Source organism: Gekko japonicus, unplaced genomic scaffold, assembly GCF_001447785.1.
Source record: "Gekko japonicus isolate JY-2015 unplaced genomic scaffold, Gekko_japonicus_V1.1 scaffold1321, whole genome shotgun sequence".
Taxonomy (NCBI): domain Eukaryota; kingdom Metazoa; phylum Chordata; class Lepidosauria; order Squamata; family Gekkonidae; genus Gekko; species Gekko japonicus.
The window spans coordinates 248,302-266,239 of record NW_015177053.1 but is presented as its reverse complement, the minus strand read 5'-3'; the positions used below and the strand labels follow the sequence as shown (position 1 = coordinate 266,239).

Here is a 17,938-nt window from a genome sequence, read left to right as displayed (position 1 = left end):
TCATCGTTATTGCATATCTGCATCTCTCTTTGTTTTTTTAAAGTTAAAACTCCACGCCAAGGTCACCCACATTTCACGCTAAAAGAACTAGAGTTCTGTGATCTATAAAATAAGCAAAGCCTAGCTGCCTACTGGGTATCATTTTGCTTCAGTGGTTTGTGGGGAGGGGGCGTGTATCATAAAGGCCCACCCTCTGATGAATTGCAACTATATTTAGCCAGAGTGATGCAGCAGTGTCTTGCTAGGATCTGGGAGTCCCAGGTGTGATTTCCCCTCTCTGCCATGGAAGCTTGCTGGGTGACCTTGGGCCAGTCACACGCTCTCTGCCTAACCTCCCTCACAGGGTTGTCACAAGGGGAAAAGCAGAGGAGAGATGCCGTCAGCACCTTTGGTTCCCCATTAGGTGGAATAAATAGCTGCTTCTGCAGTCTCTGCCGGACTTGCTTACAGCTGCCCCTCCTGACTTATAAGAGTTAGAGGCAGCAGTGTTCCACTGGAAGCCGAGATGCTTAAGGCAGCGGTAGAGTGTGACGCTTCCTTCCTGCTTGTTGCCTGACCGGCCCTTTGTGGTCTCTTGAATTTGCTCTTGTCTTGTGCGACGCTCGGTTGCCCCGCTACCAAGCCTCTCTGGTGTCAGCTGCCACCTTTTGTAGCCTCACCCAGGCTCGGAATGACCTCTAACATCTCGACTTCCTTTCTCCTCTGCGATGGAAGGGGCAGGCCCGTGGCAAGATGAGCAGCATTGATTTGGAGATTGACTCTTTGTCCTCAATGCTGGATGACATGGAGAAGAACGATCCCTTCAAACCCCGGGTGAGCTGAGATAACAGGGAGGGCGGCCCCTTCCGAGGCCTGGCTCCTCCGTGCAAGCGCGCACCTCCCCTGCACATAGGGAAAGGAATCTCCTCTTGGGGGAGAGGCCGGGCTAGAACCTGCTTCCTTGACATCTTAGATACCTGTGTGCAGAGAACCTTTGCAATATGGAGCAGCATTCGGTGACGCGACTCTCCTCTTGCAGTGGTGTGCAGTTTTGACAGGAGAACTGAGTTACAAGTCTTGGGGGGGTCTGAGAGAAGAGAGAACGGGGTCAGCATTGGGGCTGTTGGATTGAACCTCTGGCCTGAAGCCTGGTTTTCTTAAGAGAGCCCATACAGAGGGTCCAACTGCCCTGGGCTGCGCTTCCTCACCGTTTGGTAGCCAGGACTCCTGCATTGGCTTGCCCAGGCGGTAGGGAGGATCTTATTACATGCCAGGAGCGTTGGTAAAAGCAGACATCGGTAACCAGCCCACGTTCTTGTCGCTCATCTCCTTCCCCCTCTCCCGTTCTTCCTTTCCACGCCAAGGGAAAGTTGGATCAGTGCATTCTGGAACGGGAGGAATCGTTTGTTGCCGTTTCCCTTTTCCGGTATCTGATGACCCGTGTCTTTAATCCTGCAGGTGACTCTTGGATCTGCGGCTGCCGCCGGTGTCGCCGCCGAACCGAAAAGTGTCTCAGAAAACGTGGCTCCGCCGAAAGATGTTCCCGCTCCCGTTCCTTTCCCTTCCAGCGCTGTCTTGAGTCCCAGTGGGAACCACCTGCCCCGGCCACAGGGAGAAGCCTCTCCGCCTCCTCCGCCCTGGGTGACTTCCAAGCAGCGGAAAGACTCGCCACCCGCACAGCTCCCCACGCCGCCACCGGCCGCTCCTCCTCCTCCGCCAGCTCCGTCTGCTCCCAAGTACACGCTGCCCCCTGTCGCGGCTGCCCCGAAATTTGTTTCTAAGCCCGCTCCTTCCAGTTTCCCGAGGCCTGCTGCTCCGGCCACTTCTCAGTCTCGCTCGCCGGCCCTTTCGGGTCCCAGCCCAGCGCCGAAGCCACAGCCGCCCACTTTCACTTATGTACAACAGCGGGAAAGACCCGTGGTGCAGGAAAAGCCACGCCCTACTGTGCAGCCGCCTGCCCTGCGAGATACGGTGAGGAGACAGCATTTTTTGTGTGGGGGGTGAGCTTAGTGTGCTAAAATAGAGCTCGCTTGCCTCCTGACAGATGGCACTTTTGTCTAAGCGACTGTAATAGAATCATAGAATTATAGAGTTGGGAGGGGCCTCCGGGGTCATCTAGTCCAGCCCCCTGCACAATGCAGGAAATTCACAAATACCTCCCCCTCCATACCCCCGGTGACCCCTGCTCCACACCCAGAAGGTGGCAAAAATAACAACAACAACAAAACTCCAGGATCTTCAGCCAAACTGGCCTGGAGAAAATTGCTTCCTGGCCCCAAAGTGACGATCGGCATTTCCCTGGGTGTGTAAGAAAGGGCCACGAGACCTAATCACTGATGCAAACCTTCCACCCCTCCCTCTCGTGATCTGCCTAAGTTCACAGAATCAGCATTGCTGTCAGATGGCCATCTAGCCTATTATTCCTGTATAGTGGAATATATATATTTGCATGAATATCAAATTTCCATGCATCCTGCCCCAAAGGATCACAATGCATTCATTGTCCCAAGGGTGCCAAGGTTTATATTTCATGAAAACAGCCACTTCTTAGTGGGGGGGGGGGAGATGGAGAGCAGAAAGGAGCAGACTATGTTGAGCTTGTGGGCACTTCGGGAGTTCTGAGAGCAGCTAGCGGGCGCCACCAGAGAATGGCTGCCATGCGAACCAAGTTCCCTCACAAGATGCTGGGAGGGTCCAAACCAAGCATCCTCCTCCTTGGTGGCGTCCGTCACAGGAGGAAACATGGCTTGGGACCTGTCATGCTTTGCGGTTGAGCTTGAGCCCCTACGGGTTCTCCATGAAGACCTGAAGCTGCCTTATACTGAATCAGACCATTGGCCCGTCAAGGTCAGTGTTGTCTGCTCCGCCTGGCAGCAGCTTAGATAGGGGTCTTCCACCCCACATACTACCGGATTCTTTTTATCTGGAGTCACTGGGGGTTGAGCCTCCAAGCCTCGGCCCCCTCCCAGCACCTTATGATTGAGCCGAGCCCCACCCCACCCCCGTGGGTACACCCTGCAAGACAGTATCTTCTGGCTTCTTCATACTTCAGTGAAATGGCGAAAAGTCAGGTTTTGTCTTTCTTTTGAGCGCTTCGGGGAAGCATCAAGTGAGTGCCAAGAAACATCTTGGGCAGCATCATCACCTACAAGTACCGTGTTGGAATAAGGGGTTGGGAGCAGCGTTCCCTCTAAGCTGTGCACCTGAGCGGCCGCTCATTAACACCGGAAGGCCCCGCTCAGCAGCAGTCTGGAGTCTCGCACCGCCCATTGCAGCAGTTATATTCTGCTCAGCACGTGAACTGCTCCGCTCAGCGGGGGAGGAAATTAGAGGGAATATTGGTTGGGAGAAGGGAGCATTGTAAAGGACCCCCAGTGCCTGATTTGCTCTTGACTGTGGGCTGGTTCACATATGATAAGTCCTTGTGGCTGTGAGAACTCTCTATCGGACATACGTCTGGATTCCATGGTCACACAGGCCTGATTCAGATTGGGGCCATGGGGTGAAGGGGCTCAAACCTTGCCATCCTCACACACAAACCATTTTGTGACCTTAATTGGCCCCGAGGAGCTCCTCTCTGCTTCGGGGGGGGGGGGGGGCTTCATCCGCTGATTCCCCACTGGTGGACCTCCTGATGGCACCTGGTATTTCTGGCCACTGTGTGATACAGAGTGTTGGACTGGATGGGCCTTTGGCCTGATCCAACATTGGCGTCTCTTATGTTCTTATGAGGAAAGGTTGAGCCTCCTTCAGTCCTGATCCAGACTGGGCCTGCGTGCAGGTGAGAATTAAGTTCGCAGCAGGGAGCTCCCAGTACATGTCTGATAGAAACATGGGGGTGTTTTTTTTTGGGGGGGGGCATGAGGACGTTATAAAGTGTGAAGCAGCTTTAAGCGAAAAATTTGGGCCCAGGTCTCGAATATACAGCTGCGGGACTGTGTTGCTTTCTCCCCTCCTTAGCTTTTAGAAATCCTTTGGGCTAAGAGGTGCATAGCTGTGCGCTCTTTCAAAATAACTCCTGCAATTTAGAATACAAGACCTGCCCCTGTAAGCGGAAACATCCCCCCCCCAAAAAAAGATCTGTTCTAGCTGAATACAAGCCCTGTGTGCACTGAACAGTGTAATGCCCTAATCGTCTTCTGATGTGGAATTGTGGCGCTCTGCGCAGCTGACACGAGAGGTTTAAAATTAATTCAGCTTTCTGGCTTTGTGTGCCAAGGGCTGCCGGAACAGCGGCCGGGATATTCTGTCTGGCCTTTAAATTTGTCGGTGTGACTGGCAAAAAAGTGGTTTAGGATGTAGCCCTCCGTTGCCGAAGTTTCCCTGATTCTGGTGCCCCAGGACTGGGCGGCCTCTCGATAGGAGCCGTTTCCGAAGTCCGCAAAGTTGCAGTAGTGAAATCCTGACATCTGACAGTTGGTGGTTTGTTAGAACTTGTTGAGTCCTGAGACACCGGAAACCGGAGACTTGCCAAGGGCAGCGGAACAGAGCTAGATTTGGGTCCAGCAGCACCTTAGAGAGCAGTGAGGTTTTCGGGGCAGGAGAGCTTAAGAGTCAAAGCTCCTTTGGTCAGATATGCAAGAGGGCTGCAGAATGTAGACTTCATATCCTTTGGCCTTACTGTCCAGGAAAATACATGGACCCTTTCCCCTCTGTAGAACAAATTTGGAGTCCGGTGGCACCTTTAAGACCAACAAAGGTTTATTCAAGGCATGAGCTTTCGCATGCATGCACACTTTTTCAAATACATTGGAAAGGAAGCTAGAGTTCAAACTTATAGACGGGGGCTGAGCAGCAGATTAACGTTCAGCCCTGTGGAATGGAACTCCCCATCAACCTGACAAAAGTGTGCGTGCCCATGAAAGCTCGTACCTTGAATAAACCTTGGTTGGTCTTAAAGGTGTCCCGGACTTGAACTTTGTTCTGCTGCTTCAGACCAACACGGCTGACCTCCTGGAACAACCTCCCCCCTCTCTCTGTCTCTGTCTCTCTCTCTGTCTCTGTCTCTCTCTCTGTGTCTCTCTCTCTGTGTCTCTCTCTGTGTCTCTCTCTGTCTCGCTGTCTCTGTCTCGCTGTCTCTGTCTCTCTGTCTCTCTCTCTCGGTCTCTCTGTCTCTGTCTGTCTGTCTGTCTGTCTCTCTCTCTCTCTCTCTCTCTCTCTCTGTCTCTGTGTTTTTAAGTTCCTTTTTTAAAAAAGTTTCTTACACTTGTGCAGTACAGTAGAGGGTCCATTTAGCTTCTCTCCTGTTTCCAACAGCGGCTGGCCAAATGCCTCTAGGAGGTTTCTACATTTATTTTATTTTATTAAACTGATGGATCACCCACCCTGCAAGCAGGCTCTGGGCGATGTACAACATTATAAAGATTGAAGTAATATATAATCAAAATTTCTGACAACAAATAAAAAAACCCCAATCTAGATGGCAAGAAAGTAGTCCTCCTTTGTTGGCGGCACCGCTATCCCGCACGGCAGGGCAGCGCATGGTGGGCTGGGGGCCATAGAAGAAAAAAAGAGAGGGTGCCGGTCTCAGCCTCCTGTTTCTGCCCTCAACCAAAAGCCTGGCGGAACGTCTCTGCCTTACGGGCCCTGTGGAGTTGCATCAGATCCCGCAGGGGCCCTGATGTCATTTGGTAGAGAGTCCCGCCAGGACCGAGAAGGTCGTGGCCAATGGTCCCTCTAAGCTGTGGAGTCCTGTGAGCTAAAATTCTACTTTGTGAGCACCTGGCATTAAAGTTGTGAGCCAGCGATTTGGCTGCTGCATACATTAGTTTGCTCTGGAGCCCTCCGTCCTGAGCGAAGACTAAAATGTGTGAGCTGGAGGCTAAAGAACTGTGAGCTGGCTCAGACTAACCCAGCTTAGAGGGAACACCGGGTCCTGGCCCTAGTCGAGGACAGCCAGACCTCCCTAGGGCCGGTGGGGGTCACCAGCAAGTGGTTATCAGCAGATCTCAGCATTCTTCTGGGGACATACTGGAGGAACGTGAGGAACAAAGGCCTTGAGTCTCCTTATGTTCATCACTTTGCCTCTGAGCATTGAGGTTCCCTGGGGACCTCGGAATTGTCCCTGTGGCTCCCAGATGAAATCAGACCATAATTCTGGGGAAGGCAGAGGCTGATGGCAGCTTTCCACTAGCTGTTTTAAAGCCTAATCCTCCATCCTATTAGGCATGGTTGTGGCTGGTGGCAATGCTTTTTTTGTGGAAAAAGCCCAGCAGGAACTCATTAGCATAATAGGCCACACCCAACAGCAGAAACGTATTAGCATATTAGGCCACACCCCTGACAGCACAGCTCATTGGCATATTAGGCCACACCCCCGTGTTACCAGAAGTGTGCTCATCCAGCCATACCCACCTTTTGCTTCTTATTTTGTTTACCTTGATTGTTGCTAAAACCCAGGGCTTTTTTTGTAGCTGGAACTCCTTTGCATGTTAGGCCACACACGCCTAATGTAGCCAATCCTAATGAGTGTCTGGTGTTGGGTGTGGCCTGTTATGCTAATGAGTTCTTGCTGGGTGTGGCCAACTTGGGAGCCAGCCGGAACTCCGTTCCTGTGCGTTCCTGCCCCAAAATAGCCCTGGCTGGCGGCATCTCGCATGGCTCAGCGGTAAAGCGTCAGCTCTGCATGCCATTGGAGAGGCTCAGATGGCAGGCAGTGTGAAAGACCTCCAAGCCGAGACCCTGGGGAACTGCCTCCAGCCCAAGTAGCCAAGCGCTGTCTTTGCGAGACCCAAGAGCCTGACCCATGTGCTGCTAAATCCTCTTGGGCGCCTTGCTGCCTAGCTCTGTTCTTTTTCTCCTAAAAGTCTGGGTGAGATCAGGCCTGCTTGGACACCATCCCAGGCAGGTGTTTTTTAAAAAAAGCGTTTAAAGTGTGTGGGTTTACAGGCTTCTTAAAAAAGACGAAGCTAAATATTCTCTCTGGCACAGTGAAGGGGAGCGTGTTCTTTTATCTAGGAAATGTGTAAGCCATCCAGTGCTTCTGTAGACGAGGGAGTTTTCGTGCGTACTTCTTTTATCCCAAAGCGCTGGCTGAAACCCCCTCTCTCCGTGCAGCCAGCTAAAAGGTGGAAGAGGCTCTATGGTGGAAGAGCACATCTCCTTGGAAGAAGCTGAGACCTCTCCCTAGCTGTGGGATAAAAGGTCCAGAGGTGTGCGGACTTGAGAAGATGGGAAGGAGTTTCCTAGGGCAGCGATGGGTGGAGGAAGCGCTCAGCAGGGTTTATTTTAATTTAATTTTATTTGGCTTCTAACCCTAACCCTCCCCCAAAGGCAGGCTCGGGGCGGGTTACAACGTCATATACATAATATACTACCAGCCAATAAAGCATAACCAGTTTAAAATTCAGTAGCACAGTTTGCACTACACCAGTAGTCCACTAGGGGCCACGGTGGCTCAGAGCTTAAGACACTGAATCTGCAGACCGGAAGGTCGGTAGCTCGGCAGTTCGAGACCCGAGTGCCGCATGACGGAGTGAGCTCCCGTCTCTGGCCCCAGCTCCTGCCAACCTAGCAGTTCGAAAGCAAGAAATTGCAAGTAGATAAATAGGGATCACTTCAGTGGGAAGGTAACAGCGTTCCGTGGGCCTTGGCGTTTAGTCATGCCGGCCACATGACCACGGAAACGTCTTCGGACAGTGCAGGATCTTCAGCTTGGAAACGGAGATGAGTACTGCCCCCTGGGGTCAGATTCAGCTGGCTTTCAAGCAAGGAAAACCTTTACCTTTAGTGGTCCACTATTGATGGCGCCGATAATACATCTACTCCCGGGCTCCCTGTGTGAGTACAGGTACCATGTAACTAGTGTTGGGAGGGGGTGGACAGACAGGAGCAGTGCCAGATGGAACCAATGCTGGTGGAGCAAAACAGAGCAGGGGGAGTCCAATACAGTCTGGATTCCTGCCGCCCCTGGCGGAACATCTCCGTTTTACAGGCCCTGCAGAACTGCGTTAAGGTTAGAGAGACTAGTCCAAAATTCAGTGATCTCGAGTTCACATGCCTTGGAATTTGTGGCTCAGGAGGTGGGGAGCACAAGCTGGAATCGTTCTGAACAAGTCCGTGTGACTCTCGGATCTGTGTGTGTTTGTTTTTGTCCAGCGCAACCCGGTCGCCTTTGCCAGCGAGGGGTCAGATCCTCCCAGGGGAAACTCCGCTCTGACCATGAAGGAGGTAGAAGAGCTGGAGATGTTGACTCAGAAGCTGATGAAGGACATGGACCGCCCTCCTCTTGCCGAGGCTTCCACTGCTGGTAGGTGTACACAAGGGCAGAGGGAAGGGAGAAGAAGATCATTCAACTTCTGTCCGGAGAGTTTTCAGTTCCTTTCTTTCAACACCTGCCTTGCTCCAGCTTTAGCTGTAGATCGAGACTGCATCCACTCGCCGCTGGATGTTGAGCTCTCACTGTGTAATAGCAGTCATTTGCCTCCTGCATGGTCTTGCCCACACTGGAAAATCCCGTTGCCAAATTACTGCTATCAGCGTTATCCAACCATGCGTGGATGCAGCCTGACACACAGACCTTTAGCAGGTGTTGCTTTTTCCCTGTAACTTCGTGTCCGTGCCAAGAAAAGCTGCCTTTATTATGTGTAGGCCCTTGCGAGACTGAAAGAGCAGGGGAAAAGACTTAAGAGGGGCAGCTAGTTCTCGTCCATCGGCAGCTCTGTGTTTTAAAACTTTCTTCCTCCTCCTCCTCCCTTCCCATCGCAGCAGAGCTGTGCGGCCTTTGCAACAAGGCCCTGTCGCGGACGCAGCCAGCTGTCCGTGCCCTGGACAAGCTGTTCCACGTGGAGTGCTTCACCTGCTTCAAGTGTGAAAGGCAGCTGCAGGGGCAGCAGTTCTATAACGTGGATGAGAAGCCCTTCTGCGAGGATTGCTATGCTGTAAGTGTGAGTTGGGGAGGGGTGTTTTGCTAGCAGTCAGTGTGGTGTAGTGAGTTCAGGTGCTGGACCAGGATCGGAGAGACTCCGTTTCAAATCCACACTCTCCCATGAAAGCTGAGTGACCTTGGGCCAGTCACACACTCTTTGGAGCCTTGTCTGCCCCTTATAAATAATAATAATTATCCTATGGCAGTGTGTGTCGTATTGCCAGGAGAGCCTAAAATTGTTTGGCAGTCAGAGGTTCTAGCTGTTTTAGCAATATGCACCACTAGGTGGTGAGCTAGACTTGTTTTTTTAAGGCAAGAATTGTTTCAGAGGTGGTGGTTGCAAGGATTAAATGGGGAAGGGAGAACTATTCGGGGACGGGAGAATCTAAGCTTCTTGGAGGAATGGCAGGAAAGAAATGTACTCGGTAGAACCTGTTAGGATGGGGTAGCGGCTCAGTAGTTGCATGTCCGTTAAGGCTTGGGAAGTGCCTCTAATGCAGGGGTGGCCAAACTTGCTTAATGCAAGAGCCACATAGAATAACTGTCAGATGTTTGAGAGCCGTTAAGACATGAACAGATATCGCATACAAGTTTTTATTGAAAAATATGCAAATTTACTTTTTTATCAACATTAACTGCTAAAAATAAAAACAAAAGGAGTAAAAGCAGGTATTGATAATGATATTTATTTGTCCAGTGATATTGATTTGTCTAAGAGAGGTGGAAAGAAAGAATGAGAGAGAGAGAGAGGCAAAGAAAGCAAATAGAAGGGGGGAGGGAGGAAGAGAGAGAATGGAAGGGAGAAAGAAAAAGAAAGAAAGGTGGAAAGAAAGCAAATAGCTGGGTGAGGAAGGAAGGGGAAGAGAGAGAAATAGAAACAAAGAAAGCAAAATAGATGGGGGAGGAAGGATGGGAAGAAAGAGAGAAAGAAAGAGAAAGAAAGAAAATAGATGGGGAGAGGGATAGGTGGAAAGAAAGCAATTTTAAATGCGTCCTTCAACCCCCTGCCCCTACACTGGCTGGCTTGGCTTGCCTTGGCTTGCCTTGGAGAAGGGATTTAAAGAGAAAAATGCCTTCTCCAAGTTGGCCGGCAGGGGGAATGCTTTGAGAATGCATTTAAAGTTTAAGTTGCTTGCTTCCTTTGCTCTCCCCCCCTCCACCTCAAGCCTACCCAGGGAGGGGAACACTGGCTGGGAAAGGTAAACCCGATTGGGGAGGCACGCCTCCCCTTCGCTTCCCCAGCCGCCCTGCCAGGAGCCACACAATGTGTGTGAAAGAGCCGCATGCGGCTCCCGAGCCACAGTTTGGCTACCCCCTGCCCTAATGCTTCATGTATTTCAGTGGTTCAGAACTGTTTCATGTTGTTGCTGTGGTCCTTACAGCAGATCCGTAGGGAAGGCCAATATTCTCTCCACGTTCAAGACTTGGCGATCAGGGTGAGGGAGGCAAAATATGGGTGCCACCCAGGGGAATGTTTTCCAGCATTTCTAGACCCGGGACTTTCCCTGAACGTCTAGACTCCAGCAGGGGATTTGCTGAGCTGGAAGCAGGTGACCGGAAGTCGTGTCCCACCAGAGTCTTGTGGCAGAAAGAGCCAGAGTTCTGGTCGTACTGGTGCTGTGACCAGGACTGTGGGCTGAAGATGAAAATACGGGAGGGATACTATAATGTGGAGCAAGTTATGGATTCAGGTTCATAGCTCCGTCCTCCCTGGCCCCAAATGACCTTGCCTTGCCATTCCAATGTTTCTCACGTGTGTGTGTGTGCACTAGCCACAAACCCTTCCAAAAGCAGCAAAAAATGGCAGTCGTATCACTCGCAGGGCTCTTTTTGTAGCAGGAACTCCTTTGATTATGAGGCCACACACCCCTAATGTAGCCAATCCTCCAAGAGCTTACAGAGCTCTTCTTACAGGGGCTACTGTAAGCTCTTAGAGGATTGGCTACATTAGGGGTGTGTCACTTAATATGCAAATGAATACCTGCTACAGAAAGAGCCCTGCGTATCAGGTCACACAGCACAGCAGGTATCACCTCCCCCCTCCCCCTCCCGGAAGGTGATAGTCCATGGGCTGAAGACCAGGGATCTAGTGAAAGTGGGTTTGGGGTGAGGACTGGCGAGAGAGCCCTGTTCCTTCTAGCCACTAAACCTTCCCCCAGCTCAGTTGGCAAAACAGTGTCAGAAGTGATATTGAATTGCGTTGCCCCTGTGCAAGGGACTATGCTCTGTACTGTTCGGAAGAGACCTTCCAGTTTCGTCTCCAGCCCCACCGTCTATCCATGCGCCCTTCATGGAGGTAGGTCCACATATTGTCCCCTCAGGATCAAGTTGACTCAGCCAGTTTTGCGCAGTGGCTAAAAGCGGGAGACTCTAATCTGAAGAACTGGGTTCAGTTCCCAACTTCTCCACTTGAAGCCTGCTGGGTGACCTTGGGCTATTCACCGTTCTCTCACCCACAAAAAGAGCTAGCGTTTCAGGCTGCCAGACAATCTTCGGGTCTCCTGGCCATACTACCCCCAAGATAATCAATTTAATTAATCAATTTGGCTCAATTGCCCGTATCCTTTTTAGCGGTCCCCGTTATATTTTACTTTGTAACTAATATATTACTCCCTGGACTGATCGTCTACAGAATATTTCAGACCGACCGAAACGAAAGATATTATCTTATTATGTTATTAAAAAATGCACATGTGACAGCCATATTTATCTGTGGCGTTACAAAGCATTTGTAATATATTCCGACGTACGGCTTGTCAGCTATTAAGTTATAGGGGAAGGAGTTATATTGCCCATCGGTGTTTCAGCCTCTTTGTGTGAGGAGCAGTGTCGCGTATATATTAAAGAAGGGGAAATTTGAAAATCCGCTCAGGGAAGTAGCTGCTAGATAGATCACGGCAGGGCTTTTAAAATTATTATTAAGGAAAAAGAAGTGCCGGGAGTCCCAAGAGGGAAATGAAGTTTTCAATCTGTATACCGAAAACTCACGAACCTTTAAACATTCTAAAAAGAATTTTGTCGAAGAGGTTCCGGGACTCTGTTCCGGCGCGATCCCCCAGAAAAAAAGCCTTGGATCAGGGCATAATGCGGACTGAGCTGTAGAGCCTTTCTCTAACGTGCTTTCACCCCCGGCTCCTCTTCCTCTCTGACCCTCCCCTCCGTTCTTCAGGGCACGCTGGAGAAGTGCTGCGTGTGCAAGCAGACCATCACGGACCGGATGCTGCGAGCCACGGGCAGCTCTTACCACCCTCAGTGTTTCACCTGCGTGGTGTGCCGCAAACCCCTGGAAGGGGCGTCCTTCATCGTGGACAAAGCCAACCTGCCCCACTGTGTGGACGACTACCACAGGTATTTACTTTTCTGCCCCAGGGCTGTCCCCCGTTTTCCCCTTGAGCTCTTGCTCAGCCCGAAGGCTGCCGTCGAAGGCTGGACTCCTCTGAGCCTCCCCTTCTTTGCTTCCAGAAAATACGCCCCGCGCTGTTCGGTATGTGCCGACCCCATTATGCCAGAACCTGGGAAGGACGAGACTGTCCGAGTGGTGGCCCTGGAGAAGAACTTCCACATGAAATGCTACAAATGTGAGGTAAACGAAAATTCTGTCTTGTATTCGTTCTTCCCTTGACCTGGCTGGCCCAATCTTGGAAGCAGGGCCAGTTCTGGTTGGCATAGTGGTTAAGAGCGCAGACTCGTCTGGGAGAACCGGGCTTGATTCCCCACTCCCTCCACGTGCAGCTGCTGGTGTGACCTTGGGTCAGTCATAAGTTCTCTCAGAGCTGTTCTCTCAAGGGCAGTCCTTGAAAGAGCTCTCTCAGCCCCACCTACCTCACAGGCAATGCTCCCTCTAAGCTGTGGAGTCTTGTGAGCAAAAATTCTACTTTGTGAGCGACTGGCATTAAAGTTGTGAGCGAGCGATTTGGCATAAATTAGTTTGCTCTGGAGCCATCCCTTCCAGAGCGGAGACAAAAATGTGTGAGCCGGAGACTAATAACTGTGAGCTAGCTCACACGAACTCAGCTTAGAGGGAACACTGCTCACAGGGAGGGTGTCTGTTGTGTGGAGGGGAAGGGAAAGGAGATTGTAAGCTGCTCTGAGACTTCTTCGGGTAGTGAAGGGTGGGGTATAAATCCAATCTCCTACTTGGCTGGGAGACCCCCAAGAAAGCCCAGGGTTACTACATAGAGGCAGGCAATGAGAGCTATTAATTATAAAGAAAATATCTATAAAGTATTTCATCAGTAGTACTGGTCCTCAGATAGGGTAGCTAAGTGTAACCCATCAGTATCTAAAATTGTTGGAAATGCAAATCAAGCATGGGAACTTTTTTCCACATGTGGTGGCGTTGTGCAAGAGTCTATAGTTATTGGAAAATGGTGCAGAAGATAATATTAGAAATTATGAATATAAAGATGATTCTGTCTCCCGAAATAGCGTTATTAAATATGATTCTGGAGTGTTATAAGCAGAGTGATAGATATATGTTAATTTATATCTTTAACAACTGCCAGAATACTGTTAGCCAAATATTGGCAGCAAGTAAAACTTCCCACAAGAGAAGACATAACTTGTAAGTTATTAGAAATAGCGGAAATGGACAAATTAAGCTTAATGCTTCAAAAGAAAGATAACAGTATCTTCTTTGTAAGATGGGCGCGTTTGTATAAATGGATAGATAAGGTTTGGAAAATATAGACTCAACTGTATGTATATGGAATCTATGTAAGTTGATATATAATATGAAAACTGATAAATAAACTTTATAAAAACTGTGTGAGCTGGAGACTAATAACTGTGAGCTAGCTCACACGAACCCAGCTTAGAGGGAACACTGTTCACAGGGAGGGTGTCTGTTGTGCGGAGGGGAAGGGAAAGGAGATTGTAAGCCGCTCTGAGACTCCTTCGGGTAGTGAAGGGCGGGGTATAAATCCAATCTCCTACTTGGATGGGAGACCCCCCAAGAAAGTCCAGGGTCACTACATAGAGGCAGGCAGTGGCCCCTGTTTGTTGCGAAAAACCCGTTTGTTGTGAAAACCCTATAGGGTCACCATAAGGGGCTGCAACTTGACGGCATTTCCCACCACTGTGTCCCCATTTCGCCTTGATATTGTCAGCTTCATGGCGTTAACTGATTCTCCCTCTCCCTCTCTCTTCTTGTCCCTTCCAGGATTGTGGGAAACCTCTCTCCATCGAAGCGGATGACAACGGCTGCTTCCCCCTGGATGGCCATGTGCTGTGCAGGAAGTGCCACACCACACGTGTCAAAGCGGCAGCCTGAGGGCTTCGGAGCGTGCTGTGCCCTCAGGGTCCCCTCTTCTCTCCCCCCCCCACAGCCAGTGGGCCTGAGGTCCCTCTGCAACTCCCCCCCCCAGCCTTCTGTCCAAATCATTGTGCATTTCTTCCTAGATTCTGGCGATGGGTTGTATCCTGGTGGGTCTGTTCTACCAGCCGAGGGGCATTCCTCCGGCGGAAAGGGCCTTCTCGGATGTCTTGTGCTGGGGAAGGCTCCTTCCACTGAGGGGGGGGATGCCCTTCCGCTAGCAGAACGGATCCAACCGAACGTCTCTTCCTTCCCACTCAAGGGCTTCCCTGATCCCCCTCCCCTTTTTAAAAAAACAACAACAATAATCTTGCCCTTACAAGATGGTGTCTTCCTTAATCCCCCCCCCCACACACACACACACTTTGGCTGCAGTACGTTGTTCTCGATGCTGTGCAAAGTGACTTGGAGGCAGGTCTTTCTCTTAAGTCCTGCCGTCCTTCCGGAGTTAGTGAGTGACGAATGAATCCTGGAGAACCCAGTTGGCATCTTCCAAGCTGTCCCCCCCCCCCAGTCTGCGAGCCCCGTGACCCGGGGCTGTGCTTTCCCTCCTTCGTGGGGTCCCGTGTTCAGGTTCGGAATGCTCAACTGCACATTGACCTGTCGGTTTCATTTTCTCACGACCCCATCTGACTTTGTTCTGCAGGGCGGGCGGTGGGAAGCCGTCGGCCGGCTGGCCTGAACTTTTTCTTTCCGCCAGTGAGGAAAATGCTCTTGGGTCCAAGGATGACGGACCACTTCTCCCCACCTTCACCCCCCCTTTTCTGTTCCTCCCCATTTTTAAAAAACCCTTTGTGATGTTTCCGGCTTCGGCATAGTCTGCAATCCAAAGAGCTCATCTGTTTACACGGCGCTTGTAACAGCTCCGACTCGGGGCTGGGAGAGACGTCATCCTCCAGGGAGGGGCTTGTTTGCTCGCTGCCTCTGTGCCGGGATCGCAGCCGCCCTGGTCCACGTCCAACAGCCCCGCGGACTGTTCTTTGGTGCTCCCTCCGGCTGTCGATCGCCAAGCTGAACTCGAGTTCCCGGGCTGCGCAAAGACCTTGGAATATTGTACTGTCCCGGCAGCTCTCTGCATCCAATAAACTTTATGAGGTTTGGGGTTTTTTTCCCCCCGCATCGTAACTTTCAGCCTCTCTGTGGTGTGTCTGTGATCCCTGCCGTACTATTTGGCAGTCGTCTGCTCTTAAGGCTCCCCGGCACGTGCCTGGCTTCGTACCGCTCTGCACGCTGAAAGAGTCGGAGCATCGCAAAGCCCAGACGCCCTCCCACACAACCCGATCGGCGTTGGCCTCCAGCTAGAAACATCGCATTTGCTGAAAGGCAATAGCTTGTTTTTAAGTTGTCGTCCGTGTGCGTGTGTTTGCTTTCCCCCCTCCGCTGCTCGCATTCTTGGCAGCTGTCCTCTCTAGTGCTTCCTGTCTGAAAATGTTGCCGTGACCCCGGTTATTCTGAACAAAACAATGCTGTTGTGTGGGGCTTGGAATCCAGCTGGCTTAGCTCTGCCTCCCTTCATCGTTGCTGACAGTGGGTTTTGACATATTTTAGGATCTCCTCAAAGGCTGTTTTGGTGGTTGCCCTCTGCTGGAGTAGGACCATCCCCCCTGTGTTAAAGCAGATGAGGTGGGCTTTGAAGAAGCAGGTGGCACCAATCAAATGGCGACTCTTCCCAGAGGTTTACGTGCAGCGGCGGAAAACCGATCCTAAGTGAATGCCAATTGAACGGCAAGGGGGCTCCAAGGGTGGAGAAGAACGTCAGCAAAGGATTCGTGATCTTCTCCCTTTTTCTTAAATCGAAGAACGTTTTCAACTGGTGGTCTCTGCTAGCCTCTTTCAGCTCCCTAGGTCTGGGGTGTCAAACGTAAGGCCCCGGGGGCCAGAACCGGCCCATCCAGGGTTCTTACACGGCCCGCAAGCAACGGGTGTGTATGGAAATGTAAGGTACTCCCCCTTTTATGATATCCCTTGGGGGGGAAAACCTAGTCTTGCATATGATTAAATACATTTATTGGGGCTTTTGTGGGTTGCCCGGTAAATCAGTTGGTTTCACTGCTAGAAATCAATTGGTTTTGTTTGTATTTTGTGTAAAAAAAAATATTGTTAATTGGGTTTGCCGATGTCCTTTATAAAGTTTATATCTCTGGTCGCTGGCATTACATTTTGTGGCACACATGGCCCGGCCCAACAAAGTGACATTTATATCAGATCCGGCCCTCGTAACAAATGAGTTTGACACCTCTGCCCTAGGTGGCTTCTTGCACACTTGGTGGAGAAGCAGAGTCGGTGTTTGCACTAGATTGGGCCAGTGCAGCTTCCGGTGGTCCAGGTGGCCTCAATTCTCCCCCCCCCATTCCATCTGCTTGCGAAGAAAGGGTGGGGGAGTGGGTCTCCAGCTGAGCAGATGCTCTATTCTGTGGGGGCCTGCGCTGGGTGAAGCGCAGAGGCGCACTCTCTGCGTTGGGAGACTTCTTAAATTTTCTCTGTGTTTGGAGTAAGTAGGGCAATTGCATCCTCGCCCAACTTTCCACACGTGTTGCTGTGCAACTCGGGGAGGTCTTCCCTGTCCCATTTTTTTAGCATGTTGCATTCTGTTGCCGGTGTTCTTCTGGGGTTCAGTTTCCGTGAACCTCTTCTTCTGCTCAGTGAGCTGGTGGCGGGAAGGGCCTTTGAGTCACAGCTGACAGATGGTTTTCAAGGCAAGAGACGTTCAGAGGTGGTTCTGCCCTTGCCTGCCTCCGCGTCACGGCCCGGGTATTCCTTGGAGGTCTCCCATCCAAATACTTGCCGGGGCCGACCCTGCTTAGCTTCCGGGAGCTAATGAGATCACGCTAACCTGGGTGCTCAGTGAGCCGCCTTGTCCAATCGGGCAGCCAGCTTGGTGTAGTGGTTAAGAGCGGCAGGATCTAATCTGGAGAACCGGGTTTGATTCCCCACTCCTCCACACAAAGCCTGCTGGGTGACCTTGGGCCCGTCACAGTTCTCTCAGAACTTTGAAGCCCCGCCTTCCTCACAAGGTGCTTGTTGTGGGGAGAGGAAGGGAAGGGGATTGTAAGCCCCTTCGAGACTCCCTAGGGTAGAGAAAAGCAGGGTATAAAAACCAGCTCCTCCTCTTTGCCCTTTTCGGGGTCTCCATCTCGAGGTTTGTGCAATCCATTCCAGATGAGGCTCCTTTATGGGCCCTTCAGAATCTTAGGACCGCCCACATTCTTCAGTTGTAGCACTTTTATGTAGTATTGTCGGGCATCCGGTTTGTCTTTATTCCTCAGTTTGGCACAAGTGTGTAGGAAGCCTTTGATCAGCAGGAGTGGATGGTGACAGGTGGTTAACTTTGTGACAACCTCTGCTTTCATCTTAAAAAGGCTTGCGTTTTAACTCCCTGGGTGAAATCTCAGAGAGGGTAAGCCGAATAAGAGTTCCAGAGGTTTGCATTTGCGGCTCTCATTGCCTGTCAGGACCTGGGTGTGACAAGGAGGCCGAGTGAACCCGGCCCACTCCAGTGCTGCACCTCCTTCTGCCTATACTTGATGATATTGCCGAGAACTCTGGTCCGGAATCGAGGAGGGCAGCAAATATTTGTTTAGTTCTTCAAGTGTTTGCCCAGGCCAAGGGCAGTTTTGTTCTACGGTCCTTCTGATCTCGCCGCTTTGTCACGTACCCGCTTTTTAGAGTTGGGGGGAGAGCGTGGAGCTGGCTGGTCTGTATTGCACAGCTGTGCCCCAGCCAAGGTTGGGTGTGAGATAGCTGGGGTGTGTGTGTGATGCTCACCTCGCTCCCTGCGG

At 51.2% G+C, this 17,938-nt stretch overlaps 1 protein-coding gene across 2 annotated transcripts in view; it reads left to right on the top strand.

The window, feature by feature from the left end:
* ZYX (zyxin) overlaps window positions 1–16,126 on the top strand; it is a 43,182-nt gene extending 27,056 nt beyond the window's left edge. The window contains exons 4-10 of one of the 2 annotated variants that reach the window (XM_015428124.1): window positions 715–813; window positions 1,438–1,950; window positions 8,077–8,227; window positions 8,686–8,858; window positions 12,015–12,193; window positions 12,308–12,428; window positions 14,007–16,126. In XM_015428124.1, the coding sequence (XP_015283610.1) occupies window positions 715–813; window positions 1,438–1,950; window positions 8,077–8,227; window positions 8,686–8,858; window positions 12,015–12,193; window positions 12,308–12,428; window positions 14,007–14,117 (1,347 nt within the window). In that variant the 3' untranslated portion in view covers window positions 14,118–16,126. The remainder of the gene's footprint in view (window positions 1–714; window positions 814–1,437; window positions 1,951–8,076; window positions 8,228–8,685; window positions 8,859–12,014; window positions 12,194–12,307; window positions 12,429–14,006) is intronic. The other variant, XM_015428125.1, reaches the window with a different exon arrangement.
* The last annotated feature ends 1,812 nt before the right edge of the window (window positions 16,127–17,938 follow it).